The sequence below is a fragment of the Drosophila santomea genome, chromosome 3L (genome assembly GCF_016746245.2).
Source record: "Drosophila santomea strain STO CAGO 1482 chromosome 3L, Prin_Dsan_1.1, whole genome shotgun sequence".
NCBI lineage: Eukaryota > Metazoa > Arthropoda > Insecta > Diptera > Drosophilidae > Drosophila > Drosophila santomea.
Window position 1 is genome coordinate 4,398,873 of NC_053018.2, and position 21,391 is coordinate 4,420,263.

A 21,391-nucleotide genomic window follows, 5' to 3' on the forward strand; every position below is an offset into this window, starting at 1 on the left:
ATCGGTACCTCAACCTTAATTTATTTGATCGATAAAAAAAAAAGGTATGGTGGTGCTATTATTTTTTTCGCAACTGTAAGTAAAATGTTGTTAAACTAATTTGCGTTGGAGTCTTAAAGTTGCCTGGAAATTTGCATATAAATTGTACAACATGTATGAGAAAATTACAAGTGAGCAATCAGAATAAATTACGTAAAATATTTGAGCTATAATTATTCCCCTCACTAAAAAGCAATTAAATTTATGCAGCGCATCTTAAATCGACTGTAAAACTTTGAGCCATCTGAATGAATCCTAAATACCAATATCTGTTGAATGAATCTCGTTGAATGTAAATTCTTAACACAAAAGACAAACTTTAACTACAGTTAATTGATATTTTTTTGCAATGGCTGCAAACAGTTTTTCACATCGGGAAAACTTTGTCCGCCGCTGAGTGGCAAACTTTCCAACTGTCAAATTGGCCAACAGCCAGACAGATAAGGGAAATCTGTGGAAAAAGGTGGGCAGGTTGGAAAATGGCAACGCAAACAGAATCCGACACCTGGACAATGTCTGCTTGGATGTCTGCACAGGATGATGATAATAACGACGTTGACGTTGACGCTGATGATGATGATGATGACGATGACACTCAACGGAAATGAGCAACAAACTTTGACACATTTTGCACAGACTGTACTTAGAGTCTAGATATTTGTGCCGCCGGAAAGAGACAGACAGCGTAAGTGTGCAAGAGACAGAGCGCGAACGAAGTGATATCAATTTTGAAATGGACTGGGCCCCAAAAACTCTTGACCTGCAATGCAGCTTCCGCTGTCTGGCCATCATTTGCAGTTCCTACTCATTAATTAAGCGCAGCCACCAGATGAATACTGACAGATACAAATCGGAATACATAAATGCACTGAGAAACCAGTATCTTGATTTTTACATATCTTGGAATTCGAAGTACAAAGTACAGGACACTGTTTTCAGTTCACTTTTTTGGTTGATTTAGTTTCTTTGACTATTCTTTGCATTCCTATATTGAAGCAACTTTTATTGCATTTATATATTTTCCATGATTTTTTCCTCTGGAAGCAATACACATTCACGCATTTTTGTTCACGTATAAATTGAACTTTACAAAGCCTCTTACATATTCAGCCATTAACAGCAAGCAAATTGCAATCTCTTTGGAATGGTGTGGTGTTCTTTTGAATGCAGAACTTTTTGTGCTGAACTCTGTCGATTGACCGATTAACATAAACATTTTCCTGATTAATGGCCGTCGTGTTGGCTTTATGTTTTATTTGGCCGGGGTGCGGTCCATCCACTATGATCGATCATTGTTCGATGGCACTATGGGACATATATACTCGTATATAAATATATAGAAATATAGCCATAGTATTCAGCATACACTGGGCCAAGTTATTGGCACTAAGTGAGTTTGCCGAGGGTCATTACAGACGTCGTTTCATTAATCATATTGCTCGGATCATCAATGGGTCATGGCTTCGATTCGTTGCCTGGTTTCCAAGTTTAGTGCCAAAGCTTTTTGTTCAAGAAGCCGTCAGGTAAATGTGTTAAAACGCTTTCAAAACTCGTGAAATGAAGTTAAAGCCGCCGGCTAACTTGAACTTTGGTTCCGAAATGAATAGGTTTTCAGATAAAGTCAGTTTGTGGCAAAAGGAATTGGTTTTTGATGGGTATTAATGTTCAAGTCTATAAATTATTTTATGTTTTTTCCATATAAACCCAACCTCAGTTGCCAAATTCTTAACAACACAAGTGGTGCAAAAAACCCGGTGAGCTATCTTCCGATTCCCCAATCGACCAGTACGTAAATACTTATCAATCATGGGTAAACTCACGTTTTATGCAAACAACTCTTATCTGGCCATAACCAAAGCCACAGTTCCAAGACAAAAGCACCAAGTCAAAGCAACACAAGCAACACCGCTTGATGACTAAGAAAGTTTATCGCACCTGGAAACCAAAGACAGCGACAACAAAAAATCAATTAAAAAATAACCAAATATTTCTCACTTTACTAATGAAGCGGATAATCATCTAAAGTAATCAATAGTAATCATTTCCAGCCGACAGCAATTAGCACCTGCGATTAAACCCACACACAAGAACGCCAAATAATTGTAAGCACGCAAAAAGCGACTTACGTAAGAATCCAAATTCAAGATTGTAAAAACGCCCACTTCCCTTCGGCAGACAGGCCGAAAATAGAAGAATTTTAATCAGCCAAACATTTTGACGCCGAAAATATTGATTAATGCGGTTCGCTTCGATTAGGGCCCCATAAATTCATAAATTCACAAAGAGTAGAGAGACAGGGCGATGACCAAATTTTTGCCCCAATGCCCGTCAATCGAAAAAAGGTGAGCATGAGAACAATAGAAACTAAATTTGGATGCGGAACATGAGTGGGTTAAAAAGAACGCAGTAAAAGAACGCAGGATACGCAGATTCCAGTGGCTCCATTGTGTACCTGTCTTTTGTGGTGTATAAATAGCGAAACGGAGGACACACCCCCCTTCAAAAAATTGTGCACTGACAAAAGCTCGAGAATCCTCTTTATCCCACTTCATGTGTCAAGTTTGAAGTTCAGCATTAACCCCTCGTTTTTGTGGCGCCATTAAGCACTTAGCTGTAGTATATAAGCTTTAAAAGCAGCAGGTTATCCCTACATCATTACATTTTTAATATATAATATAAAATTTGGGAAATAGAATCAAATTTAAGTAATTTATAGTACTGGCTATTTTTACGAATTTTAACCATCTCCATCTAGAGATACTTCCTAGAGCCTTTGAAAAAACAGACTCCAATGGGTTAAGGAGAACATGTGCTCGCCTGACTTTGTAATTATTATTCCTGCTACCGTTTCGACAACTTTGTTTGCTTTTTTGGCGTCCGCCGGCTGTCAGGCTTTCAGCTCCAGTCAGCTCGAGACTCGACTTGCCTCCTCATTTCAGCACTCCACTTTTATGGCTACTGTGTTTTTTACGGCTAATGGGCAGTAACTGTAGATCTGACAGCGAAATTGGCGTGCAAATTGAAAAAGAAAAACGAGCAGCAAATTGTAAAAAAAAAAGAAAAACAAAACCAGAATCGAATCTACTTCAATGAAATTTTTAGGTGGAGCGACGCGACATTGTATACAGTTTATGGCCTTATTATAGATAGGATGGAAAATTGGAAAAAAAAATAAGAATACTACTAGTACAGCAGCTTATTGATTTGCACAGCTGGGCAGCGAAATTTGAAGCAAAAAAGGGGGAAATGCCGGTCTAGAACAATTTCCAGAAGACTTGCCCGTTAGGGAAAATGAATTGAAACGAAATTGTAAAGCGTTTTCAGGTGGCAAAAGGGGTGGAGGGGATCGGCAGTTAGTTCGATTTATGCTTTATTGAAGGCAATTTGTTGTTTGCCTTTTTGGCGAACCAGTAATTGAACATCGTAAAATTCCCATCGCCAGTGTTTGTTTTTTGCTATTGATTTTACAATTTTTGCTAAAAATAAAAAATAAATGTCATGGGAAATAGCACAGGGGGCTTTTAATTCGGAGATCAATTGATGACCGGGCTATAAAAGCTGTTGTTATATAAATGCTTGACAATTTCGCACATCACATCGGCGGCAACGAAAGTTACAAGTCGCAGAAAACCCGATTTAATCGACATCACTTTTATACAAAATAATTGCAAAAATATTCAAGGAATGCGGCTAAGCCAAAAGCAGTCAAACAACACTAACAACACAAAAAACAAAACAACAGCGAAACAAAGACGTTGACTTCGATACATGCACGGAAAACAATTGGACACCACTTTCGTGGTTAACCACAATGTGGCAATAAGTATCTGATCATTACTTGTGGTATCTATAGACATATTTATTACTAACATTCATACTAGCTTTTTAAGTATAAATTTGACATCAAATTTCTCTGACACTGACGCCATCAATCGAAAATCAATATCAATAGCGATCAGTAAATTATCTCCAAAAAGTTAAGCTTTTCTATTTTAATTTATTACTAAATTTCTTGAGGTGCAGCTAGCGACGAACACCTGTGTTTGCGTACAACCTCCTCACATAACTGGAATGAATCATCGACTCTGGTTTGACACACTGAATTAGCCCACAAACTCCATCGCCTAACTGCTTTAATTTTATTATTTTCAGCCACGTGCCCGCGAGGGCAGACGCATTAAAAAGCCATTTCAAGTCGCCACTTGAACTTGAAATCTTCGGCAGAAACTGTGGCAAAGACAAAGGCAAGTGCAAAGCACTTTAATTGCATCTTTAAATGCCAATAACTTAGCGAATTTTTCTAAAAATAGTCAACAAGCTCACTGGTTGGCTGTATTATTTTATTGCCTCGCTCGGCATTTCTCTCTCGACTCGAATTAAGTTTGCTTTGATTGATGATGCCCGATTATGAGTCACTCAACTCGAAATAATATTATGGAGAAATATATATAAAATAGAGAAAGAAATGCCAGGCGGCTGCGGTGAGATTTGCCCAGTGGGTAAGTGGGTTAAGTTGGCAACTGAGGTCCACGGTGATTTGTATTGACATGTCACGGTAATCGGATATGGGGCAGAAATGATTGCCACGATGACTTGTTGAATGAGTCTAATAAAAGGTGGCAAATAAAGGGGCTAATAAACTTATAGAACGAGGCACAATAAATAAAAGAGCATAAAACAAACGGCTCTTGATAAAGATGTTCAATTTAAAATGTAGAATATATTTAAAAGCAATAAATAAATGAGAAATTATCTCAAAACTTTCAGATAAAATTTTAATTTAAATTGAAGTTTAGCGAAATTATTAAACGTTTCGATTCAGATAAACGCACTTCAGTTTGAATATAATTCATTTAAACATCTGTTAAAGAAGTTTTGGTTTGCATGCGCATTTCGAACTTAAACTCCAATACTTTATTTCCTTTGTTAATTCGTTTTTTACACTTCAGTGCAGAGCGGAAATGTGATTTTTTTCATCGTTTTTCGTTCGTTTCCCATTTTCCATTTCTGTTTGCCCGTCGCCGGGCCCCAAAAATGGTTCACTGCACTTGACTCTGCGATTGTGGGCGGTTGGGGATGGAAAAAAAACAGGGCGGGGCTGCGTTCGGCAGCGGATTGGGTTTGTCAACGCTTTTATCTGATGCCTAAAGCGAAACAATATGCTGAACAACAGAGTGAGGAGAGAGGGGAGGGCAGAGGGCACCGCTTTAATTCTTTCTCTTTTGGCACTGCACACACATCAGGTGTGACATACATGTCGAGGGGAAGGGGGAAAGGGAAGGGGAGTGGGAATGGGAATTTTGAGGGTGTGGTGCAAAGGGTGTAGCTCCAATGGAATGCGGTTCCCCTTTAAAATGGCTTCAGTTTTAAAACCAAACAGGAGGTTAAAGGGCACCTTTTCACACGCACTTTTGGATAGAGTAGATTATTTCAACTCACTTCATTATATTTATGTCTTTATAAATTAAATAATAATTATCCTCCTTTGCAAAGCTTTACATAACTCACTTCATTATATTTCAATCATAAAGTAAATGTCTTTAATTAGAATTATTCAACATTGTAAGACTTTCCATATATGCAATAGTATTAAATCCCAAAGTTTGAGTTGCCATCTCCATTTATATTTCCCCAAGGAAACCCCTCTACCATCTCCTTCCGAAACTTACCGCACTGCCCCCCATTGATGGCCAGTCCATCCTTGACCGCCTGCTGCTGCTGCTGCGCATTGCTGCTGTGCAGGATATCCGATAAGGATAACGAGGAGGCGATGAGCTGTCGCTTCTCCTCGAAGTTGAGGAAGTCCATCGAGTTGCTGCGCTGCGGCGTGACAGTGATGGTCACCGATTTCTGCATTTTGGCGACCACACACAGCTGCTGCTCCAGATCCGATGGCCCAGTGGACTGGGCGTTTGGCGAGTCCGGGGGCGTGGCCGTCTGGGCGGAGGGATGATCGATGCCATCGGTGAGATCGGGCGGTGGCAGCTGCAGCTGCAGCTGCTGTTGCTGTTGCTGCTGTTGCAACTGGAATTGCTGCTGTTGCTGGTAATTGTGGTTCAATTGCAACTGATGTTGCTGATGCTGCTGATGCTGTCCGTAGTAACTGAAGGCGGACTGCGCGGTGGCAGCGGAGTACGAGGGTGGACCCAGCGGCGAGTGGGGCGGTGCATGGGCCACCCTGGAGGCCGCAGCGGGTGACAGTTGATAGCCACTGTTGCCTGGTGAGTTCTGACCACCGTCGTGTCCATTGATGGCCGCCACCAAAGTGGCCAGATTATTGCGACTGGTGTTGCCTCGCTGCTGCGCCTGGAACTTCTGCTGCTGCTGCAGCTGTTGCAGCAGTTGTTGCTGCTGCTGTTGATAAGCCATTGGCGGATGTTGCTGCTGTTGCAAGTTGCTGCTGTTGCTGTTGCCACTGCTGTTGCTGCCGTTGCTGTTGCTGCTGGCCGTCGACTGTTGGCTGTGCAACTTGTTGCTGCGCAGCGACATGATTGTCGAGTGGGAAACACTCTTACTACTTCATTGTCACGTGACTTTGGTTGTTCGGCTAATTGGCGGTTAGCACGCCCGTGTGCGTGGCTTTTCCTATGTTTTCCACGCTTTTCACACCCACTTCACTCTTCTTGTGTCACTTTTTCAAGGGTTTCACTTTTCTTTCGGCGCCTTAATTGCTGCAATTAAAATGAGGTTGCTGGTTGTTGGCGTTTGCTTGTTGCAAGTTGCCGTGTTTTCTGGGGCAGCAGGCAATCGCAAGCACAGTTTAACTAGGCACTTGTCACTTGATTTAGCAGCAAATGTTCTGCGTAATTTATGTTTCTATTTGAATCGCTTTAATTGCCCTTCAAATAATTCTGAATGGCGCAAGTTTTCTATCAAAAGGCAGCAAAAACCACGACTTTTCTCTTCACCTACACATAATTGTTTTTTAATGTGATAAATAATTAAACTTTAACATCAGAGACCTTTTTTGCTCAAATCATTTTTGTGCTTAAACTCAACTACCGTTTGCATTTGGTAAATTATTTTGAGAAAGTTTGTATCTTGCCTAGTCCATTTACTCAACAATTTGGCATTTGACCAGAGGTAAAATAACACAACCAACAACAATATTGCTTACATGGGTTTCCCTTCGAGAAAATTAACTGAGAATGCAGCTAGCATTTTCCACAAAATGCCACAAAAGCCACAGTAAAAACACACAGAACGCAACCACTTGACGTTGTCGTCATCAAAAACGCTGCAATTGCCGACAGCTGGTGAAGATTTTCCATGCCAAAATGATGCGGAGGGAAAGCCGGGGTGAAAATAGAGTGAGAAACACACTGATGGAGTTGATGGAAATCCATCCAAGGAAATGGAGCATCATCATGTGCACTGCACCACTGCTCCACTTGAACTGAAACAAAAGAAGCCAAAACGAGCTGGAGGGAAAAGGGCTCCAAAGGATTTCTGGAGGATGGCCAAAGGCAACAAAGGAAATGGACAAGGACGAGGCAGCCGGGGGGAACAGGGGGGTGCGCTTCAAATTGAAGTGTCCGTGGGGAAATCGAGTGTAACCAAGCCAAGTGGGTTTGAGGAAAGGGGTTAAACACACGAGGGGCGCTACTTGCCGAGCCAATTTCCAGCTCTTTAAGATAAGCGAAAGGGGTAAATTGTGGCGATAATCGAAATAAGTAGAGAAATATGTTTAAATTTCCTATTTTAAGTCGACACAAGTCATTGAAATTCAGAACTCTAACAGAAAAGCCCATGAAAATAAGACTAAAAGTCCGAACTCTAACAAGCTTTTTTGTTAGACTGTATGAAAATAAGACTGTTAAAGGGCAATTAGCACCAGTAAAGTATAGATGATCTCATTACAAATTCGAATCTGCTTAAATAGCCACTATTTACCCAAAGAAATAAATCCCATTTTGGAAATTTAAGCCAAAAGAACAAAACTACCGCCGCACTGCAAAGTGCGAAAGTGCATTTAAATCCCGGTGGTGAAACAAATCCTATTTGCAGCTCAGACACAACGAAACCCAAACTCGACTCGAACGGAAAGCCAAAAAGTTTCCCCACAGAATTTAAAATCTTTTTCCCCCCCCCAATTTTCTTCCATTCGAAAACTCGTGGTAAGGTCAAAGGGCAACGAGTTGAGTCAGCTCGAGTTGGGGAAAATCTTATTAGAATGCATATTGGAACGCAGGTAGGTAACTTCGTTCAGTTGAAAGGTTCAGCCAGAGAGATATGGCAGTGAAAAAATGTGAGAATCGGAGAAAAGGAGAATCGAGGAAAAGGAGAATCGGGGAAAAGGAGAATCAGAGAAAAGGAGAATCGGGCAAAAGGAGAATCGGGGCATCGGGGAATCGGAGAAAAGGAGAAGAGCAGACACGCAAAGCGCACAGGTAAGCGGAATTACGGGCAGATTATGATGATGACAGGATACACACAAAGCGGCACCATCCAGAAATCGAAGAAAAAATAATAAACCAGACACGACAGCTGGAACCTGAAGATATTAAGGAACCTGAAGATATGAAGGAACTTGAACATATTAAGGAACTCGAGGGCAAAAAGGGCGGCCAACAGAAAACGAATATTTTTACTGTGCGGCGAATTGAAATTCAATTCGTGTTCCTTCCTTTAATTCGAATCGTTCTGCTTTTGGTTAAATTTGTTTTCACTTTTTCGTGATCTCTGAGTGCCAACGCTTCTTGTAAAATATTTAAAAAACACTAAGGAGAAATTTAGAAATTATTCCAAGATTTATATATTTTAGATTGAGCCCCTCCAGAAACTTTTCGAATCTGAATTCCTTCAGCTCAAGAGCCGTTTAGGCCTACTCTTAATGACTGGCCGTCATTAAAGTGCCCATATAAATATCTGTATGTTTTTAATTTCTTGCCTGCTCTGCTGGCCCACAAAGTCGATGGAAATAGTGGAGAATTGTTAAGCAGAAAAGCGCTGGGCGAAATCTTGGCCAAGAGTAACAGTAACTAGGCATTTGTGGTCCGCTGTCCGATGTTTTGTGGTTTTTTGAGTGGCTTGTTCCAGTGCACTGACTTTTGGCTCGTTAGCTTCGATTCTGTTTTGAGTCGGCAGTTAGTTAACTTTTTACTTTACATTTTTTTTTTTTTTTTTTTTTGGTATTCAGCTTTGTGGATTTGGCGCGCGACTCGCATTAAAAAGGCGGCCAGGCGAGAATTGAAGAGGGCTCAGGAAGTAGGGTAGGAAACGTGGGAGGGGGGGCTGAATGTGGAACATTTGTTGCTAAAGGCAGTGCAAAAAAACACCACAACAAATATATATAAAATTATATATAGTAACACATTTTGTTAAAAACATAACACCTAACAAAAAAAATATTTTTTCAATTTACCTTTGAATTTTAATGATCTCTTTTTTTAATATGCAAAAAATAAGTAATTACACTTATGTTTATGTGTATTTTTTCGTCGTAGTGACGAAGCCAACATACAACTTATTTTTTATGTCGACAGCATTTGTTTTAATGAACATCCATTGAAACGGGGTGCGAAAGAGACGGCGCCAAAAGAAAGAGAGGCGATTAAATTAGCAAATGCGTTGCTTGCTGGGGCGGAGGGAAAGTGCGGGGGCGGTTGGGGGCTCCAGGGGGTGGTGGGCAGGCTGCAACATATTGCATATTGCACATTGCACATGTGGAACGATGCAAGCAACTTGCAACGTCAGCAGGCGCATATTAAAAAAAAAATGTAAAAAAAATATGAGGAAAAAGCTCCAACAAAGAGCGAATGTCCCCCTCTCGCTCGCTCGCAGTCTCCGTCTCTCTTGCACTCGCCTTGTGGCAAGTTCATTGAACCTCATTTACAGTTCAGTAGTTTAGCGATTTTATTCTCATGGGAAAGAGACGGCAGCAGTGCGGGCTAGAAAGAGACGCACACACTGAGAGGGAGGCCCGACTTTCAGTTTTGGGGCAACTCTGGCTTTGCAAAAGAAATAAACTGAAATACAGTCTAACGTCTTTTAAACAAATCTATTAAAAATCTTAAGTTAAAGTATGGTAAAATAATATGGCAATTTCCCATCGATCAACTTATGAATGTAATCATATTTACTTGAAAAGGTTCTTCATTTCCATTAGTAATTAATCGAGATAAAATAGGATTATTTTTTTTTACTTTAAATAATATAAAAGAAGATTATTTCTTTTAGGTTAAAGGAAACTTATTTGGAAAAAGTCAAGAAAGGCCTAAGAGATAAGGGTAATTTAGCCATTTAGTTCTAGAAATGTAGTTCAAGTTATGGGAACATCCGGTTTAGGGAATCTCGCCTGTAAAAACCAAACAATGGGCTTGCGAAAAAAATCGAAATAAATGTGAGACAAGAAAGGAAAGCGTTGGGAACCAAATAGTAACAAAAACTAATGCGATTTGCGGCAGCAACATCAGCAAAAAAAAAAAACCTCTCAGATTCATGGATTTTTCGTTTGAGAGGCGCCGCCAGCCAAAAGCAATCAAATCCAATTAAGAGCGCAAAAAAAATCCAGAAAAAAAACACAGATAAAAACGGTGGCAGCAGAACTTTTGTGTACAACAAAAAAATATTGTTTATGTAAAAGCGGCAGCAGCGAAAAAAACAAAAGTATAATAATAACAACTTCCAGCACACGCGACTTTAAACTACAAATTTGTCGAACGCCACAAGAAAATTGAAAGGAAAGGAAAGGAAAGGCGGGAAAGGGGGAGAGGTGAAGGAAATACGGAGGCAGCAACAAACAGAAAAGGCAACAAAAAGCGAAACAGCAGCAGTGGGCAAAACCAACAACAATCAACTCTTTTGACCAGCAGCTGTCGCACAGTGGGCTGCACAGTGGGCAATTAGGGGTGGCTTACCGGACACATTTTGTGCAGGTGCAGAAATGTTTTGTTTAAGATACTCTTAACTCTGGAAAACAAGCAAATACCTCTTAAATGCCAAGTTGCCAATATTTACTGGGGAAAATATTACAAGCGTGCACAGTAATAACTCCAATTCAAATACATCCCATTCCACTGTGCCCATGCAGCACAGTCCGCAAGTACAAGTGTTCGGGGTTGCTGCTAATGGAACGCAATTCACAATTCACTGGCAATTCGCTATCTCTGTCTGCAGCAGCCCTCTCTGTCGCTCCCCAGTCGCCCCATCTCTTTCTGCCGTTGCAACGACAATGGCAGCAACAAAAACGCAAAAACGCGGCAGACAGCAAAAACCAATGGACAAAAACACAAACAAAACGTTGGACAAGAGTCGTCATTCTCCGTTGTTTTTTTGTTGTTTCGGCAGAAACTTCTTCATCCCGGAGAGGGGAAAGAGATGGGCATATGCGGGGAGAAAGAGAGAGCGGACAGCAAAGTTCGCATAAATTTAAATTTGCGCGCAAACGGCGCCCACAAAGCCAAACACTACAGTATGCAATTTATCAAAAGGAATTTGTTGTAAATTGCATGGGGATGTTTTGAAATTCGAAAAATTTGTAATTTTGCTTGCCATGCATGGTCACACTGCGCACTTTTGATGAAGCAGCTGATTAACAGCTGATAATATAAAGTAAACAATGATTGGAAACTCGAAAAATGTATGTCCTATAGTTTTACTTTATTATACATTTATACTTTATTAATAGCTGAAAAATTTCTGGGAAATACTAGAATAAACTCTGAATAGAATGTAGCTCTTTCCTTATTCTTCAGTTGAGCTTGGTTTCAATTAGGCAAGCCCCACTGTCGGAAAACAACAAGGAAAGGCAAAAAAAGGGAGCAGAGAATGCGTTTTGGGGGTTGCTGGATGCTGCAAAGGGGGGTGCTTCACAAAAGGGGGTGGCCCTTTTGGTGGGTGTGGGAATGTGGGGGTGTGGGGGGTCGAAAGTCGGCGCAAAGTGGAGTAAACTGAAGTCTGGAGCACAACAAAAAGTAGTAAAGGCGGCAGCAGCGGAGGAAAATCCTAGGAGAGGGTGCGAAATCCCGCAGTATACACACCACTACCAGACTTTTCCCATGGCCAAGTACATATAGAAATGGGTGGCAAAAAAAAAATCAAAAAAAGGAAGGAAGAAAAGCAAAGGAATCTGTCTAGACAACATTGTAAGTAGATAAAAGTATTTGGTCGGAAAAACGGAAAAATCGGGCAAGGAAATAATGAAATATGTAATTTCCTACCCCGTACACCCATCTCTTTCTGCCACCACTATTACTATCTCTTTCCGCCAGGTAATAACCATTTTTGTTTTATTTTTTGTGATAAGGAAGCAATTGTAGCACATTTCTCTGCTATTTTTTCAATTGCACCATCATTTAAAGCGTGTTACGGATAAGATAACACAAGTGTAGGCGCTATAATATTTCCACATTTTTCCCATTTTTCGTGTGAAAATTCCATTTAGAGAGCGAGCGTGTGATGGGGTAAAATGAATTTATTTATTCATATTCCAACATATTTATGCATTTGTGTAAACAAAAAGCAGGTGCCAGAAATTATTGTAAAGCGGTTTATTGTTTACGCAAATGCCCAAATGAAAGAAAGAGAGAGTGAGACAGCTAACTGCTTATTATACCCGTTACTCGTAGAGTAAAAGGGTATACTAGATTCGTTGAAAAGTATGTAACAGGCAGAAGGAAGCGTTTCCGACCATATAAAGTATATATATTCTTGATCAGGATCAGTAGCCGAGTCGATCTGGCCATGTCCGTCTGTCCGTCCGTCTGTCTGTCCGTCTGTCCGTCTGTCCGTATGAACGTCGAGATCTCAGGAACTACAAAAGCTAGAAAGTTGAGATTAAGTATACAGACTCCAGGGACATAGACGCAGCGCAAGTTTGTCGATTCAGGTTGCCACGCCCACTCTAACGCCCACAAACCGCCCAAAACTGCCACGCCCACATTTTTGAAAAATGTTTTAATATTTTTTCATTTTTGTATTGGTCTTGTAAATTTCTATCGATTTGCAAAAAAACTTTTTGCCACGCCCACTCTAACGCCCACAAACCGCCCAAAGCTGCCACGCCCACACTTTTGAAAAATGTTTCGATATTTTTTCATTTTTGTATTAGTCTTGTAAATTTCTATCTATTTGCCAAAAAACTTTTGGACACGCCCACTCTAACGCCCACAAACCGCCAAAAACTGTCCTTCGCACTTACACTAGCTGAGTAACGGGTATCAGATAGTCGGGGAACTCGACTATAGCGTTCTCTCTTGTTTTTTGACTGGTTTATTATTATTTTCTGTTTATGCTATTTTTATGGGCCGCTTTCAGTTTTTTTCCCAAATTCTTTTGTTATTGATTTCACTTTTTTACGAGGCATTTCTGGATGGTTTTTTAAATACTTGAGCTACAGTCAAGCTTGAAAATTAATAAATATTAATATATAAAGTAATTTATTTTGCACTTTCTAGCACTTCAAATTATTTGAGCATAAAATAACTGTATTTATAATTATTATTATTTATAATCATATAACTTTTATTTTCCTTCTTTACGGAGCGTTCACTGTGATCGAACTCACATAAAAGTATTGTTTTTCTTTGCACCTGTCGCAGCTGATTTTCCATTCACACCATTTGTTTATCTACGATTATTATTTTTTAGCTTTTTCAGCTCGTGAGCTGGTGAAATTCCCATAGAAAATTCATTAAAATCAACCAAAGGAATTTTAGTTGAAGTTTCTCAGAGAGAATGCGATTGTGTGTTGGTGTGAGTGAGTAAGTGTGTGTGAGTTTAGTGTGTGAAGAGAGAAGTTGTAAAACCGGATTTTCCTTTTGGGCGCTTTCGTAGTTTTGTTGCCTTTTGCACTTTGCCTCGATCTTCGATTTTTAATAGCCATTTGAATTTAATATTGGCCTCTTCAAATGTTACAACAATTTTGCTTTCTGCTTTTGCCTGCTTTTATTTTCATTTCTTTTCTTTTCTCTGCTTTTGCATTTGCTTTTCACTGGCTTTGCACTTACACTTGTTGATTATTTAATGTGTAATATTTTTATTGCATTTACTTGCGCTTTTTCGCATTCTTTATTTTTACTTCGCTGCTTTTCACTAATAATTTATTTAAATCAAACTGACGCACGCACACAGCTGCACGTATTTACACATACACGCACACGCACGCACACACATGAAACGCCAAGCGACGCGCCGGAAAAAACAACAAAAAGAACAACAACGAACAAAGCGGCGAAACAACAAAAGCAAACGTTTGAAAATTCTCTTTTGCTTTGCACCGTGAAATTCAATCAAATCGGAACTGAAAACTTTGCCAATGCGATTTTAACTGAATGTTTGTGGGGTTTTCTTTGTATTTCGAAGCGAGCGCGGCGTTGTTTTCCCGACTTTACTACGATCCCCAATTGGCGTTCAATGCGCGTTCGTCTGCTCTCAAAAAAATTGTGACAAAAAATTGTTTATATGGCGCAGTGTGGCCAGCCGCTTAGCGGCCGATGAGGCCGAGTTTCGCCCGTTTGGCGGCATTCTTCGGCAGCGCGGTCACACCGCGGCTGTATGAATGAAATTTTCAAAATTTTGGCGCCAAACTTGATTAAATATCTATTGTTAAATTTCTTGACTCAATATGATATTAATACCATGGCATCTTAGCAATATTGTAGGGTAAGATAATACATGTCTTTCTAACTATAACAGTACTTTATTATTATTGCTTTCAAATGCAATAGTGTTTTTTTTTCAGTATGCTATATATTTACATAAGTTTTTTTTTATTTGCTATATTAATAAGCGATATTAAATAATGTCAATTTAAGCAAAGCAGTGAACTTGTTCTGCCTTTCATTTGACATTCACAGCAGTTAATTGTATTAACTCAAATTGAATAAGATTTGCCCATTAATTTGCAATCCACAGCCACAAATTTCACCACCCAATGATAAGTGCCAATTTGAGTGGAAAGCCAAAGAGTCTGGAAAATGTGGAAAAACTATTGAAAATCAATTTGCATTCCGCCGCAGCAGAAACAAGCAAATAATATTAATTCCCCTCTCGAAAACTTAAATCCCTCAAAATCCAATGAGGCAATCGGCAAATGAAAATCTTTTTTTTGGGGGAAGCGAAAGAAAAACAAGAAGCAGCCGCACTTCAAAAGCAATTTCACCTTGTTTTTCCAAAAACAAACACACACACACACACACATACACACAACCAAAATAGTGGATAAACAATGGCGCGAGGCAAATCTCTTTTCGGCCATATATAACTTTTGGGTAAGGAATTTCCCAAACTGCTCTTCAAGAATTTTCACGAGTGGTGGCGTCTCCTATTTTTAGGGCCACTACAAAACCACCCTACAGTGCGCACTCGAAAAAGTGAACTGCTGGTTTAATCTAAGAACAAAAATCGAAGAAATAAGTTACAGATTTTCTCAAACTTATCTTTGATCTATAGATCATAAAATAAAAACATTTTAAATCTTTATTAAATTTTCAATTTAATTTGAAAATACAGAAAGTATTGTCTAGTTTGATTTTTTTATCATTTTAATTTAAAATGCAATACAAAATCGGCACTTCTGTATTTATTTACTTCACATATAGTATACACTATTTATATATATGCTAAATATGTATATTTATTTATGGTAAATACTATTTATATAAAACAGGAAACGGAAGTATCATTCGCTCTAGTTGGAACAATTTAATGAGATATGAGGATATACGAAAGGGGGGGAAAAACAAGGGGGGAAAACTCAGCGCTGGAATGTTGTTGTGCTCCACAAATGCCGGCAAATGAAAAGCGCAGGTCCGCAAATGAAAAACAGAATGGAAAACCCAAAAAAGAGCGAATTTTCAGGGAGAGAGCACAACAATAGCAGTTTCAGAGGCACTGACAGTTTGCGAAGCACTGTTTCAAGCAGTGCAATACTCATCATTTCTCGCATGCGAGAAATTTCTAGCGGGTTTTTTAGGTGACTCCCAAACTTTTAGAAAAAAATACATTTAATAAAAAAATCGTTTGATTATTTTGGCTAACTAAATATAAGTAAAAAAAAAACCTGTTAAATAAGGAAAATATAAGATTAACAATTTAAGAATTAAATTGTCAAAAATTCTTTGCTTTATTTATGGATAAATAAATTGAATAAATTGAAAATCGGAATTGTATCTAACCTTTTGAAGTATAACTTTAGCTAGACTAAAACGTTAACAATAGTATTTAAAAAAAGCTTTGCGCTGTTGAATTCAGCAAACAGTTCATCGTTTTATTCAAACGTCAAGGAAAGTTTTCCGCCCACCGGAAGAAAATGCCACTTCATTCCGGGCGAGCAATTCGTCTTCAATGTCAGTTTTCCCCCCGCATTTCCCGCACCATTTTCCCCCGACCTTCTTATCCTTCAGCGAAATTAACTTGAGAATCCTGATAAAAGGGCTGCCATTCATTCACTCAGCAGCATTCACTTTGCCGAAAACTCATTCTCAATGCCACTAGCTGCCAACTTAATTTATATTGTATTTAAAATGCAAAATGCACAGCATTCAACAATGGGCGAGCGCAAAGAAAGTGGGCGGTCTTGGTTGAGTGGGCGGGGCCCACAGCTGAAAAGCCGCTTTAATTTAGCAACTTGACAAATTGAATGTTTGCAGAGTGGCCAAGGCGTAACAACAAAGAAGTTTATAGTTTTAATCCAACTAATAAAACTCTTTAATGTGACAATCTATAATTCACTACTTTTGACTGACTTGATTGATATACTTGCTTACCCTAGAGTTACAAGCTAATAGTTTCTCGCAGCTGCATCTTAACAATGGGAATAGCAATGCAAAGGGGCTAGAAAAACGAGGCTCACAAAGGGTAATAAAGGGTAGCAACCAAGGCAACGAGGTTTGCGAGGACTTCGCAGTGGAATTCCTCTTGGAATTTTCTACTTGCGACCTGCCAAGGAATCTCTGGCAGTCATAACGATAATTGACAATCTGGCCAACGCAAATTAACATTGCCAGAGGTCAAATGGCATTTGCTCGGGGAATTTCTGATTGCTTCCGTTTATTTCTATCCCCCTGTTGCTATTGTCTATAGTATCGCCGATAACCAAAAACATGTAGCAAAAAACATACATAGGTAAACAGAGCTCAATTAGGAATGCAGTGCACGCAACGCAAAGCGGCCATAAAGACGTTTGGGCCAAAAGGCAGCAGCCAAATTAAAACGGGCCAGCAAAGTAGTAGCAAAAAAAAAAATACCAGAGGAAAAAACAATACTACAGAAAATGAGCAAACGTGCCACGGTCAAGAGTGACCTCTAACCCACCGCCCACCGCCTACCTCCCCCTTTCCATGGGCCACCCACGCACTTCGCTAGTGAAGCCAAAAGTCAACTCTAGTTTTGCTATAAAAGCCGGAGCTTCTGCGATTGTTTAATCATATCAGTTTCTGTTCAATCAGCGGATATAGCACCAAAAACCAATCAATCCAAGATGTTCAAGTTTGTGAGTATCTAAAGGGATTCTAGGTGGTATTTACTTATGAAGGATATAAGTATCTTAAAAGAGGTAATAAAGTATCTTAAAAGAAGTGATAAAGTATCTTAAAGGAAGTGATAATGTATATTAAAGATAGTATCTAAAAGGAAGTGATAAAGTATCTTAGAGGAAGTGATAAAGTATCTTAAAGGAAGTAATAATGTATCTTAACAGAAAGTGATGAAGTATCTTAAAGGAAGTGATAATGTATCTTAACAGAAAGTGATGAAGTATCTTAAAGGATCACTTCCTTGTATGTATCTTAACAGAAAATGAATTCTCAAATACATCAGTGATAAAAGAATCTCTCAGTAAAGTTAGCATCTATTAGCAACTTAGTTCAATCCAATCGATATATCAATCTCAGATATATTGCTTAATGAAACTTTAAACTTACGCAGCACTTTAAGCTGCTTTCAAGTCACAACCTCTGTTCTTTTTATAAATCTCTGCAGCTTCATTGTTTTGGCAGGTCCATTATTTTCCCCAAGACTGTAATTGTTTTCCTTGGCTAATGAAATCCCCCTTTTCCGCCACTTTCAAACCAGTTCGCTCTGTGCCTGTGCGCCCTGTTGGCCGTTGCCTGTGGCAAGCCGCAGTTCCTGACCGCCTACAGTGCGGCCTCGCCTGTGGTGGCTGCCACGCCCTACGCCTACTCCAGCGGAGTCTACGCACCAGCCGCATACAGTGCTGCGTACACCAGCGGCGTCTATGCCACGCCCTACGCCTACGGAGCCTACCCCTACAGCTCGGTGTACCTGAGACGCTGAGCTTCACTGTACTACGATGATAATACCCGATGATGACCGACGACCTAATGAACAAATAAAGCTGATAAAACCGATAAAGATTCGCATACCAAAGGCCAGCTATTTGCAGTCATTTGCTTTGAGCAACTGCAGATTAAAAGGGGCTGCAAATGGGGAGTGGCATTGGCCCTACACTCGCAGAAAAACAGTTGTTAAATGATTGAACAGAAATTAAAACTTGTAAAAGCTAGAATCGAACGAAATCATTTTGTTTATTTGGTTTGCAAAGTTTCATAGAAGCTACTTTCCTTTTAAGAAGTTTAGCCTTTTGTTATATATAACTATAAAAAAAAAGTATTAGCTTATATCACAGCTTTTCGCTCAGTGCACAGTGTTTGTGGGTGCAGAGGCGTATTTTAAAATATTTACGAATTTGTTTCTGGCGTTGCTGCTGGTTTTCTTGGCAATTTCCGTTAGCTATCAAAAACATTCGTGTTGGCTCGTATATCATGTTTCATGTGGCAAAACGGGGCGTTTTGGGCGGTTTTTGTGGGCTTAAAAGGGGGGGCAAGCCAAATGGGAGGGGGATGCTGTGAGAGGGAAGGAGTCACCGGGGGTCGGGGGTCAACTGTCGCTGGCATGCGTCGGCGTGCATTTGCATCGCTGCTAAAATGTGCAAATTATGGCAACTAAGTTGCCTTATGTTGTCCCAAGCACGCAATGGGTAAAGTGGAGTGCACTCGAAAAAATTACACACAAATAAGTGAACTTTATGCATTAAATAATGCTTCCAACAAAAAAAAAACATGAAGGAAGAAGTAGTAAAGGTGTAAGCTCAAAAATGTTTATAATGCAGAAACATTAAATATTTACATATTTTTTCTAGCAGTTTAAATGTTTTTGTAGTAGTGATTTTAAATTGAAGATCTATAATTTAGCAACTATTAATGTTTTATATATTAAAAACAGTTTTTGAAGGTTTTCAGACACAGCATGATATGGGGAATTGTGTTGAAATATTTTGGAGTCACAAAAGTATATAAATTTCGGTATATGTATATCAAGAAAGCGGCAAGGACTTTCTTTGAGCTGCTGTTTCACTTTCCCCGCCGCCTTTTCCCCACCTTAGCACACAGACCTGCATTTCCGGCGCACACTTTCCCTGCCCATTTCCGTTTCCCTTTCTCCTTTCCCCTTTCTTCTCCTTCCACTCCTACTTCTTCTTCTCATTTTTAGACGTCAGCTTCAGTGTCGCCATTTGCATAATGCAAGTGTGTTAGTGTGCTGCTGTGTTGCCGTTTGCAGCATACTTTCAGGCGCATTGTGCACCGTGGTGCTGCGAAAAAAAAAAGAAAAGAGCATCGGAATGCATATGGAAATTGGCCCGAAATGAAAAATATGTGCAACATCCTGAATAAATGCATTTAGATAAGGCCGAATGTGGTTAAACGTTGAATTATGCTCATGCTAATGTTGTTTTCCACGTGATTGGCCAACAAGAAGATGGCATTCTACTGGCAGTAGAATAATGTGGTGACACATAAATAATGTAAATAAACGAGTGGCACATAAATCAAAATATCATAGCCACAAAACAAATAGATGCCTACACATTTTAAAAGCAAACGAAATGCTGAATGCTAACTGAATTCATCAAAGTGTATTTTTAATTGTTATAAATATAGAATCGTTATAAATTAGAAAACTTGAGTATAAATTAGATGAATTTAACCTTAATCGTTATAAATTAGAAAGCATGGTTATAAATTAGATGAATTTAACCTAAATCGTTATAAATTAGAAAACATGGTTATGAATTAGTATAATTTAGCCTAAATCGTTATAAATTAAGAAACTTGAGTATAAATTAGGTGATTTTAGCAGGAACATTTAATGTTTCCCCCTGAAATTGGCCGCATAATTTGCCATCAAGTAGAAATAAAAACGGCAATCAACTTTTCACTTAACTTGCCATTAATTTGCCATTGTTTTCTTAGGACTTTGTCGCCCAAAGAACAAACAGAAACTGTTTTCCCAGCCCCACACACCACGGTATATATTTGCACAGAGGAAATGCGAGCGAAAAGCGGGAAAAGTCTGTCATCGGCAGGGTGCCCAACTCAAAAAACTTGTTTTCTATTCGTTTTCTCTTTGAACCAAAAATGGAACTTTAAGATGTGTATATAAAAATGAAAGAAGATGGAGGCGAAATTTTCTCAAAATCTAAATCTAATTTGCATCGTGAGGCGGATAATGTTAAGCTGGCGGAGGCGGCGACTTGAAAAAGAAAAACCCACGCGTCGCGCTTTTCCGAATTTTCCGCCCACCATCAAAAACTTTTTCACATACGCACACACACACACACACACACACAGGGGAATGTCAAAAGTCATTGCATACTTTTTGGGGCGCACTTCTTGGAGCTTCCTTATCCTCACACAACGCACATCCTTCGATTTGGCAGACTGCGCAGTCCATCAATGTCAAACTTACCTGCAAGAGAAGAAAAGAGCAGCAAGGTGGTGAGATAAAAGGGAATTCGTGGCCTCAGCAAACGCTGGTCTAATTCAGGCTAAATAAAGTTAAGTGTTTCTCTGGGCCCCTCAGCTAAATAGCAATATCAAATGAGCCATTCGGGAAACTTGGGTGTGTGGCGACTAGCAGGTGCACTTACTAATTGATATGAAAGAAGAGTTAAGTAAATGATTTGCTATATTTTCTAAAAATATCACAGCTTTTTTAGAAGCCAAAGATAGCTGATTGCTTTCCTGTAAACTGCTTTTTATCACTCTTTATAGGCTGCCCACGCAATATTCGCTTATGAAATGTTTTTCTTTGTGGCCATTGTATTATGTAAAAGCACGTCAAATTAAATTAAAATAAATGTCAACATTGGGCTAAAAAAATTCAGATGATTTGGTTTATAAGAGAAGGCAAGTAAGTATATTTAAACGTGGTTGTAAGTAAATAAGATTAACTTACATTCTTTAAAATAATTCAATACAAATTTAAAATTTTAAGAAGAGTTTGCCCTGTTTCATCTGAAACAACAGTTTAAACAAATTTTCAATCAGTTTCATTTTTATTTTTTCAAAGGCTGCTAGCAATTTGCTAGCATTCCAAGTAAATCGTTGCC

At 39.3% G+C, this 21,391-nt stretch overlaps 2 protein-coding genes across 8 annotated transcripts in view; one reads left to right on the top strand and one right to left on the bottom strand.

Moving 5' to 3' along the window:
* The window catches only part of LOC120450172 (protein nutcracker), a 96,374-nt gene that overhangs the window by 62,404 nt on the left and 12,579 nt on the right, over positions 1–21,391 (bottom strand). Inside the window, exons 1-2 of one of the 7 annotated variants that reach the window (XM_039633024.2) lie at positions 13,989–14,426; positions 5,709–6,710 (exon numbers count right to left, since the gene is read on the bottom strand). The exons of 4 other annotated variants lie outside the window; for them this stretch is intronic. In XM_039633024.2, coding sequence (XP_039488958.1) covers positions 5,709–6,528 — 820 coding nt within the window. In that variant the 5' untranslated portion in view covers positions 6,529–6,710; positions 13,989–14,426. Of the gene's footprint in view, positions 1–5,708; positions 6,711–13,988; positions 14,427–21,391 lie in introns of those variants that run through there. 2 more of the 7 variants (XM_039633020.2, XM_039633021.2) reach the window with 2 other exon arrangements.
* Positions 18,034–18,364, top strand: LOC120447593 (the record flags this gene model as incomplete). Its single annotated transcript, XM_039629061.1, has 1 exon — positions 18,034–18,364. A coding segment is annotated over one exon (243 nt), but the record flags the coding sequence as incomplete, so codon positions are not given.